The sequence below is a fragment of the Ptychodera flava genome, chromosome 6, assembly GCF_041260155.1.
Source record: "Ptychodera flava strain L36383 chromosome 6, AS_Pfla_20210202, whole genome shotgun sequence".
Taxonomy (NCBI): Eukaryota; Metazoa; Hemichordata; class Enteropneusta; family Ptychoderidae; genus Ptychodera; species Ptychodera flava.
In genome coordinates, this window is record NC_091933.1 from 14,456,728 (window position 1) to 14,467,851 (window position 11,124).

The 11,124-nt window shown below is 39.2% G+C and overlaps 1 protein-coding gene across 1 annotated transcript; it reads left to right on the forward strand.

Annotated features, from left to right (window-relative positions):
- The first annotated feature begins 4,932 nt into the window (after positions 1–4,932).
- Positions 4,933–10,340, forward strand: LOC139134926 (uncharacterized). Its single transcript, XM_070702024.1, has 4 exons — positions 4,933–5,161; positions 6,436–6,542; positions 7,697–7,774; positions 9,036–10,340. Exons 1-4 carry the CDS (start codon positions 5,008–5,010, stop codon positions 9,168–9,170), a joined length of 474 nt encoding a protein of 157 aa, XP_070558125.1. The 5' UTR covers positions 4,933–5,007; the 3' UTR covers positions 9,171–10,340.
- The last annotated feature ends 784 nt before the right edge of the window (positions 10,341–11,124 follow it).

Genomic DNA, 11,124 nt, shown 5'->3' on the forward strand with positions numbered 1-11,124 from the left:
TTTGGCGCTCAAAGGATTAAAGTTCACGCAAGACGCCTCCAATCTAATACTGAGGAAAAACACCATGAAACGTTACGTGTTGTTGTCACATGTCGCAGTTGTGAAGTCGCAGGTCGCAGTTTGACAAACACGCAGGTCGCTGTTGTGAAGTCGCAGGTTACACGTAGGTCTAAATGCCGAAGTCGCAGGTCGCATGTTTCAAACTCGCGGGACGCAGGTCGCAGTTTTGAAGTCGCAGGTCGCATGTCGCATGTCGTGACCGGTCTTCCATACTCATCGTATTCATATTGCCTAAAGGATGCAGTGACACAGTTTTTTGTCCCCCACGGATAAAGTCCAGGGGGCTTATAGATTGGCTCATATCCGTCCGTGAGTCCATCAGTGAGTCCATCGGTTCACGCAGATATCTCAGACATTTTGACAAAATATCATGTGACCTTGGTGACCTTTGACCTGAAATATACATTATTGTCCATAACTCAGTAACCACAAGTGCTAAACCTTTCATATTTGGTATGATGGGACATCTTATGACGCCACATATTGTACCCCATTAATTATGTGCATATCTAATTATGAGCGAGCCAATAGAGCAAGAGGTCTGATTTCTGGTACTAGTATATAGGGATAAGTTAACAATATAATTTGTTTGACAAAACTTCACGTGACCTCAATGACCTTTGACCTCAAATATACATATTTTTCCACAACTCAGTAACCACAAGTGCTACACCCTTCATATTTGGTATGAAAGGATACCTTATGACACCATATATTGTACCTCATTAATTATGTGCATATCTTATTTTGAGCGAGCCAATAGAGCTGGAGGTCTGATTTTTGTTATATAGGAATAACTTAGCAATACAATTATTATGACAAAATGTGACGTGACCTCAATGACCTTTGACCTCAAATATATATATTTGTCCACAACTCAGTAACCACAAGTGCTACATCCTTCATATTTGGTATGATAAGACACCTTATGACACCACATATTGTACCTCATTAATTATGCGCATATATAATTTTGAGCGCGCCAATAGAGCTGGAGGTCTGATTTTTGGTATATAGGAATAACTTAGCAATACAATTATTTTGACAAAATGTCACGTGACCTCGATGACCTTTGACCTCAAATATATATATTTGTCCACAACTCAGTAACCACAAGTGCTACACCCTTCATAAATGGTATGATGGGACACCTTATGACACCACATATGTACCTCATTAATTATGCGCATATCTAATTCTGAGCAAGCCAATAGAGCTGGATGTCCGATTTTTGGTATATAGGGATAACTATAGGGTAGAAATCTAAATATGCCCATCTAAATATTAGACATCTACCATCGAGAACAAAAGAAATTTGCTGTAATTTGAATATTTAAGGAGTTTAAGCAATTCCCGCTATAAATAAAGAACCCCTGCCTCAAACTCCACAAAAGTTGCTAGACATAGTTTGCCGTTGTCATGCCATTGCTTCGTTTAATAACCAGTTAATCAAATGCCTCATTGACAGGAGGAAATTCAAGACCATATTTGAATAGTAGTATATATTGTCCTCAAAATTACTCTATCACGGCCCAAGTACTCATTGCCTTCAGCAATACTGCCTTGTTATTGTTATTATTATAATTGGAAAGAGGTAGACGATAGCAAAGAGGCCGCGGAATTTTCACCTTTATTCTGTTGCATGTGAAGGCGTGCCTTATTAAGCATGGGACATTTGCTTTGTTATCGACCCAATATCAGGATGTTTTGGGTGAAAAATCGGCCCATGTTTAGGCATTTTTTCGTGAAAAGGTAACCCATTCAGGGAAACGTACACCTACACCTTTTCTGTTGGGTAACATCCAACAAACCTCCCTCTCGAACGATACACTGCAGGAAATTCTCTTGACTGAAATTTCCCTCACAACAGAACGGTAGCCTACCCAAAGTCAAATGGTTTAGACCTTCCACCCAACATCCAAAATGGCGTCACACCTGAGCAGAGATGTCGTGTACTCACTTCAGTACCACCGTGGATCGGGTGCCTTGCAGTATAAGGGAACTTCTTGTCTGTGATAGAACGTTGTCGTTATGTACAGCTTCTTTGCAGTAGGAAAAACAAACGATCTGACCAGTTGCCACCGAATATTAAGGGCAGTTGAATAGCCGGTAAGTACTAGGTTGGCCGATGTTGGAAGTGGATGGGATTGATGAAATGTAATTTCTGCGAAAGCCGAGCCGGATTTACATGCACAGGACACGTCGCTTCGCGATCGGCATTGATGCACACTTTAACAGTGAACAGAGAAAAAAAATTTAGACCCCCCCTGCATTTTTCATGAAAAAAGATGACCTCCCCCCCCCTTTGTCAGACGAAAAAATTTGATGAAACACCCCCCCCCCCCCTGCTGAAAAAGTAACCAAAACTCATATGTCAAATTTACCCGCACAGTTGGATTTGAACTCCGGTACGCGGCGCACTTTATTCGTGCAGCAGAGATGCCAGTGCACAAACTTCTCAGCCACATCCATGCAAACGTCTGTTAATTAGGACAGCTGTGAGGCAATTTTTAACTTCATTTCCATAGACAACTTATGTCCATGGACATTGTATAAAGTAAACTTTATTGCAGTGGTTCGCCAAAGCAGCCCTCCGGTTAAGAGGGTCATGGGCCATTACGTAAAGTCAATACAACTTTATTCTAGTGCGCCACCAAAGGTCGCCCGCCGGTAAAGAGGGTGATCATGGGCATTGCATGAAGTAAACCGATTTGGAGTGGGCCACCAAAGGCGTCCGCCCATTAAGAGGGTCATGGGCTATTACATAAAGTCAATTTATTGTAGTGGGCAGCCGAAGGTGGCCTGCCGGTAAAGAGGGTCGATCATGGCTGTTGCACGAAGTAAACCTAATTGGAGTGGGCCGCCAAAGGCGTCTGCCCGTTAAGAGGGTCATGGGTAATACATAAAGTATATTATTGTTGGCTAGTGGGCCGCAGAAGGCGGCCCGCCGGTAAAGAGGGTCGATCATGGCCATGGCATAAAGTGAACTTTATTGTAGGTATTATGTTTTTGAAAATGTGGTGACCCCCCTTTTCTACCAGTGAAAAGCGATGACTTCGCGAATTCCAAAATTACGATGACCCCCTTGGATTTTGCCGCCCCCCCCCCGGCCGTAAAACTGAACGGTCCCTAAATCACCCTTGTTCAACTGCATGTGCACAAACTCTCTCTACACGTAGTTTAGGGAGCTGTTATTATTTATGGCCTGGGGGGTCGGAGGAATCTGAGGGGGGTCACTCAAAAAATCGAAAGCTACAAGGGGGGTTGCTCAAAAGTGGAGAACAAGAAAGGGGGGGGGGGCTACTCAATTTTGTTGACATGTATTGAAGCATTTAGTGGAGTTACAAATTAATACAACAATAATAGTAAAGATATGTATATTCATACCCGGTATTTGTGTACACACACACACACACACACACATAATATATATATATATATATATATATATATATATATATATATATATATATATATATATATATATATATATATATATATATATATATATATAAATCATAATACAGGTGGTTTCAAGTAGAAACTAAAATCTCATTACACTATGTGTTTCACGTTATTGTGATCTTCAGACGAGAATGATCAGCTATTCGACGTGGCAAGCCTTATGTTAGAGGCTAGTACTGAGTACATTTTTCAGTATTTCCTGATTAAAGATTGATATACTTGCCTGATCATTAATGAGAAACGTCTGCTTTCTATATTCTACATTGTATAGGTTACCGATAGGGGAAAATGTGTAAAGCAAGCTTATTCTGATGCTATAAAGTTTAAAACCAGTTGAATGCCTTGACAACAAACCCATCTTTTATTGCAGGAAAATAATAATAAATAATAAATGTGAATAAATGTATGTCTGTCGATATTTTTTCGTTTCAAAAAATATAGTTGAAATCAGTGAACTGCAATATAAGTTTTGGAATACTGTCTCAGATTTATTTTCCTTTGAGTTTTTGTATACGAAAAAATACTCCCCAAGTGCCACCAAATAACACCATTTAAACTCTATTTTTCAAAAGCTCCAATGGCAGGAGGGGGGACACCCCCCTCCTGACCTCCACCGCGACCACTTATGTGGTCTCTTGCACAGGTTATCGTAAAGTTGCTTGGATAGTCGTTCCGAGGCGGGCGGCCGCAGGTCGCCGTTTACTTGGAAAAAGTAAACGGCGACCTGCGGCCGCCCGCCTCGGAACGACTATCCAAGCAACTTTACGATAACCTGTGGTCTCTTGTGGTGCTTTCGCACCACATCTTCCCCTCTTGAAAAAAATCCTACAGAATAACTGCATGTCACCAGAGCACTGGATACAGACCTGTACATCAGCCCCTGCCACAGCAATTGGAACCTCCTTCCGACAAAGACCTATACCACAGGGTTTAATCAGGGTCTGTACAGGGCCTGTCGCAGCAGCAATCCATTTTACTGTATAGATATTTAACTTTCCCAATTTTTTTTGGGGGGGGAGGGGGGGGTCACTCAAATTTTCTGTAGCAGAGAGGGGGGGGTTACTCGAAATTTTGGAGTTTCGAAAGCAATTCCTCCGACCCCCCCCCCAGGCCGTAAATAATGACGGCTCCCTTACCATGCTTTTTCCCAATTTGTCAACTTTTGTCCATAAAGAACGTCAGTGAAGATGAACTGGTAGACTGTAAACATTTCAATTGCAGTGACTGCACATTGCAACTGATGCAGCAAATCGTATCTTGTATTACATTGTTGTCATCGTCATGTGTCAGTCTGGGGTCAGTATGTCGCGTAGCGAGTGACCCACAGCAATGAGCGTGCGCTCATGACGCCACCAACGACGGAATAGTGAAATGCTCTCTCACCGTTGACCAATCAAAAGAAAGGTGAAAGGTTATGTCGGGCATTTAAAAATCATTCCGTCAACCTTCTCTGTATGTGAGAACGGTAACGTGTTGAAAATTATGGTCCGAAACGTAGACAGGCGAAAATCAGCGACGCCGAGAAGGCTTGACAGACCCGGTTTGAGTAAAAAGAACACTCCTAGCGAAACACGTTCTCCGTCGAAAAGTCAGCGCACAGGGAGAAGCGGCGATACTTCGACGCGCCGTACCCCAGGTACGGTAAACCTTCTCAATGAATAACTTGACATTTTGGTCTTGGTTTGCTGCGGATCCGTAGCCGCCACTCCCCCAACACAGCCAGCAAAGGGAGTGGTAGGGCTACGGATCCGCAGCAAGGTCTTGGTGTGCTATGTCATAAGTTTATGTAGTTCGAGGTTTCCCTAGGTATTTGGGTCGGACGGCATTTAGTTCCGCCGTCCGATCTAAATACGCAGGCAAAACCTCGCGTACTCGAGCGACAGTGCTGCAGGCAGTGCAGCTGTGCTGCACGACGGAAAGTGCACCGGAAAGCGAAAGCGTTTGACGTTGCATTTATACCGATGTAAACATTTGTCACAGAAGCTAACGTTTGTAGTATTTTCAGTCCTGGATTTAGCATGAAAAATATTATAGTATACTAGTATACTATACGACTTATATGAAGAAGGAATCGAATTCCCTCCCCTTACCGCAGTGTAGAGATAGCGGAGACTTACACACGACAGAATCTCACTGTCTAGCAGTCTAGGTTTGTCAAAACGTGAAGCAGACTGTCTTTCTTTCCTTTTGGCTCCATGGTTTTAAAAAGCTATAGTTTGCAGCCGGGTGGACCGTTATAACAGTGAGTCTTTTCTCCGCATGTGTTCATTGAAAGTTTACTTGTGCATCCCTTGTTGGAAGTAGGAGTTTGCCATACAAAATTGATTGGTCTGCAATATTTTCAGATCTGTGACACCATCCATTGGATGAGACAAATCACATAATCCACCTGGTGACAATATTATTATAATTTGATGACTTAAACCCGTATCCTAAAGTTTTTCTTAATTTGGTGCATAGGTTGATCCGTAGGAGGGAACATGGGGCAAACTGTCTTTACACTTGGAAACTTCATCATTGTGGGGAGGGCACAAAGCATCCAAGTGTAAAAACAGCCTGCCCTATGTTCTGCCAATGGATCTATGGCTATTAGGTTGCCAAGAATGACCTCATATGATTCCAAGTTTTCATATTCTCAACACACAGTTTACTATCCAAAACAGTTGTACCCAACTGTTTTTGTAACCTAGCTTCAGCAAGGTCCTGCACCCATCATGAGTGCCAGACTCTGGAGATTTGCACTTATGAAATCTTTATTCTTGAAACTCCGAGATTGGCCTCTTTGGAATGTGCAAGCTCTACAGTGGTGCAAGCTGTACAGTATAGTATGGTAAGCAAAAACTAAAGTGCAATTGTAGTGCTGAGATCAGTTAGTTTCAATAAAACATTGTTACTTTTATCTTGTCAAAGCTCCCGCTCGTCGGAGATATCGACCTGGCACCAGGGCATTGATGGAAATCAGGAAGTACCAAAAATCTACAGACTTACTGATAAGAAAACTTCCATTCTCCCGTGTGGTAAGTATCACCTAACAGTGCACTCACAAAATATTTCTCACTGTCACGTCTGTGTTTCAAATCCAAAAGCACAATCATAATCACACGATGTTATTGAAAAACATACACTCCTGCAATTCAATTAGCATTGTAAAGGATTACAAATTACATCCTCTACAAATTACATCTTTTTTCGAAGTTCTCAAAGAAACATTCGCTTGACAGCCCCTTTACAGTAACAATAGGGTTATTTACAAAGTAATTGCTGCATCTTTTGTTGTTGTACCCATGGATATCTTACTTAACTTATCTTATCTACTGTGAAACAACACTATCATCTGTCTGTTGTTTTGCCACAACTTAACTACAATTACCGATCCTGTAGTAAATTTTGAAACAACTTTACAAACCAATTACACAAGTGTGATGACATTTAGATCAATTTCACTGTCCTTTCTTATCTGCTTAGCACAGTAATTTGTTACTGGTCCAAAGTCATTTAGATGAATAACTCAAATACAGGGAAGGAGGTTGACATTCACCCTTGATCACAGAACAACTCTATAATTATTTCTTATTTACATGTAATACTTATTGTATGTGATTATGAAGTTGATTGACTGATGGATTTATATAGAAAATTGCTACATTGAAAATAGCCTTGACCCATCGGCGGAACTTGTATTGAAGGGCTTATCACATGTCCATATCTTTTCATAGAAGCTAGTTCAACTTCACAAGCCGTTATATTGTTTATGAATGTAAACAAAACATTATCCTTGTTTGCAGTAAAGTTTAATGTCGGGTTTCCTGCAATGCATTAAATTGCAATGGCATTATTCAGTGAAAGTTTCAAAACTTCTTTTCATCAAGCTGAATCTGCCATTCATGCAATGGAAGTGATTTCCCCATTATAAATACAATGCTCAATAAATTGTGAAGGTGTCATATTATCAGCAAATTGTTTCTTTTCACTCTTAAATGTCATCGTAGTACCCCAAGTGAAATTCCAAAGAGGACCTCGCATTTACCTCAAGACTGTACACTATACACAGAAATTTACCTGTAATTTTCTGGTACTATTTGGATACAATAAATGAATGAATATTTTCTATTGATCTGATTTTTTCCTTTTTTTTGTTATTTTTTTGTTTTACTTTTCCTGTGGTTCATAGGTTCGTGAAATTGCCCTTAAACTGTGTAGAGGTAATGAATTACGATGGCAAGCCACTGCAATTATGGCACTGCAAGAGGTAAGTGTTATCTCTTCCCACGTACAGAGGATTGGTTAACTTTGCAGCTTTCACAGAGAAGCTTAACCCTTTGAGTGCTCTAATTTTTCTCCATCAAAATTATTGTGCAACATTTTACCAATTTGTATGAATTTTCCTGTAATTTCTTTTATAATTTTGAACCAACTGGATATCACATTTCATTGGCTACAGTTTTTTATCAAAATTTTGGCAAAAATCTGAAAAAAAATGACTGGGTATATTTTTTAAAGGCGACAAAAATTGACTTTGGCGCTCAAAGGGTTAATATGTTTCTGTTTGCTTTGCTGTATGTGAAAGGCATGTATTAAGGCCCTGCACTACTCAGCGTAGTGAACAGTTTAGTTTATTTCATCAGAAATATAAGTTTACATACAGTTCATAGTGGGACAAAAAGTATGTTAGGCCAAGAAAAATAAAAAGTTTGTTTCTCATCCTCGCACGCATCAATTCAGAGCCACTGCCTCAACCTTTTTTCTGCTAATGAGGAAATAAAATAAAAAATAAACGCACAAATACAGACGATAGTGCATAACACAGTGCTGTATAAAACAGAACCGTACACAAAATAATTGACACTAACATTCCATTCAGAATTGTACACATATATCACTGTTGTATTTTGCTGTCAAAACTGTGCATTGCTGCACTAAAAGTCAAACCCCAGAACTGTTGCTATACAAAATTAATAAGGCAGCACTGCTGTGCATTTATCTCTGCGTTCATTCCTATGTGTTTTCATGATTTTTGCGCATTCTTGTTGGTTGAAGAATAAAAAATTGAGTGAAAAAACCCGCATCACCGCATCATTTTTGCAATATGTCTAGGATGAGAAACAAACTTTTTATTTTTCTTTGCCTAAGAGTAAACATCGATTGAATCCTTACATTTCCTAACCACAAACCACTCAACTATCCCATCAAAGACCATAGTGCTGTAAGCTGGTTCATCAGTAGTGTAGTATGGCTGTGGCTCTTTATACATGTTTGTTTGTGTGAAATGAATTGAAATAGTGTAGATCAGAAGTTAGCAACCCACAATATTATTAACTAGGACTTCATTAACCATGTGTGTATCTGATGACAGATGCCCAGTTGTGGTTTTAGTTTGTGTTGGTAATTGATCATTTATATCAGATGAAATATTGTTGATGCAATATTCATACACATGTACAACAAACATTATCAAAATCGGAGTAATGTTTCTCTGATGCTACTTTTTTCCATACATCCCTCTATCCAAGGCTGCGGAAGCTTTCCTGGTACACCTGCTCGAAGACTCCTATTTGGTAGCCCTCCATTCCAAGAGAGTTACCCTGATGGTCAAGGACATCCAACTGGCAAGACGAATCCGAGGAATTCACGAAGGTCTCGGCTAGACACAACTGGACATTGTAACAAGTAGTCTAACACGTAGACTTCCATTTGTACATAGTTTGATCATAGGCATTCACCTTTTGTTTGTGTGTCTATGCTGTAATAAATGTCTTTATATTGATAGTTCTCTTCTTTTTTAATAATGGGCCTTTCATTATTCACTTGTCTGCTTTGGACAAGTTTAAATCTGAAATCAATCGATGCCTGTCATATTTACGAGAAATGTTCCTGAATATTTATTGTTGCCAGTTTTGATGAAAATGCTTTCTGATTCACGAGCTTTGAAAGAATATAAAATATACTGGTTCTCACTGTAGTCATTACAAGGTTAGCGCCGAGAACATGACATTCATGGTAAATTGATGTATACAGATGCCCTACTGAATAATTGGTTATAACATAAAGGCTTACGATTTCATCATCACAGTCATTTCCTGTCAGCAATAATATTCCATGCTCAGTCATGTCTCTCATTTTCGTGGAATTTCCATCATCGACTTTTAAAAGAATCCAATGTGTTTGATAGCGTTACATGTAGAGGTACTAGGACACACTGATTGTGCTATAGATTGACTTGCATCTTGACAATGGCATTCTTTTTGACACGACAGCTGAGCTAACTCCACTTTCTCAGCAACTCGGCCACATAGCATTGCTAACTCTGTATTTCTCTAACAAGAACTGTATCAGTCACCGTTATTTCTTTTTTTTCAGAACAAATAATGAAATATTTTTAACAAAATTGATCATTTCAGAGATCAGTAAACTCGTGTTCTTCTGGTGTTTTGATCCAATGCCAAACAAAAGTTTTCTTTTTCCTAATTTCAAAAACCTGTTCTACTCTTGAGTTCACCAGCTTGTTTGCAATTTTGTCGCTGGAATTGACTGGATGTCTCATTGATTTAGGATAGATGACATGCAATTCAACTTGGAAGTCTACATTCTCACACAAAAAGAACCATCTTGTAATGAGGGACAATGAGAATCATCATTCACCAAGGCTTTGAAGGAATATACTAGCGGTAAAATTGTCACACGGCCATCAGTTTTTTAAATTTTTGATGTAAGTGAAAATTTTGTAACTAAATATATTGCTTTCAGAGGTAGTGTATGTTTTTTTTTTAATCATGTTTTAAATTGTCAATAAACAGTTCATATACTGGTACCTTCTACATAGATCTTTCACTATTGGAATATAGCTCCAGTGAAATGAATGATATATAAGGCCAAGAAAAATGAAAAGTTCGTTTCTCATCCTCACAGGCATCAATTCAGACCTGCCGTGTCAACCTTTGTTTTCTGCTCATGAGGAAATAAGAAAAATGAAAGCAAAAATACATGACGATAGTGCATAACACAGTGCTGTATAAAACAGAACTGTAAACAAAATAACTGACACTAACATTCCATTCAGAACTGTACACCTGTTATAATAAGCTGTCAAAACTGCATTGCTGCACTAAAAGTCAAACCACAGAACTGTTGCTATACAAAATACTAAAGCGACACTGCAGTGGTTCATTCCTATGTTGTTTTCATGTTTTTTGCACGTTCTTGTTGGTTGAGGAGTAAAAAATTGAGTGAAAAACCCCGCGTCACTGCATCATTTTTGCAATATGGATGAGAAACGAACTTTATTTTTCTTGGCCTAATATATAGGTTTAACTAGGTGTTATTTTTGGAATCAGACATTTATTCACGATTATACAACACATATCCAGAATGGCTTTTCAACAAACTTAAATACCATGCATTAATTTGACACAGGAGTATTTGTTTTCATTTACATATATAAAAACACTATTTTTCCCTTTGCATCATCTGATAGACTTCGCACAAAAATATTATCCATCATCCATCTTGGATTGATTTCAGCAATGGCACCAAAGTCAGCTCATAGATTAGATTATATCAGGACTCATGGAAGCATGTGTGATGGAGAGTTATACACTGAAT

Excerpts from the sequence above, each read along its gene's own strand:
- LOC139134926 (XM_070702024.1), top strand. The coding sequence starts at position 5,008 with ATGGTCCGAAACGTAGACAGGCGAAAATCAGCGACGCCGAGAAGGCTT. Across the intron at positions 6,543-7,696 it reads AACTTCCATTCTCCCGTGTG|GTTCGTGAAATTGCCCTTAA; the intron begins GTAAGTATCACC and ends TGTGGTTCATAG. Across the intron at positions 7,775-9,035 it reads CAATTATGGCACTGCAAGAG|GCTGCGGAAGCTTTCCTGGT; the intron begins GTAAGTGTTATC and ends CCTCTATCCAAG.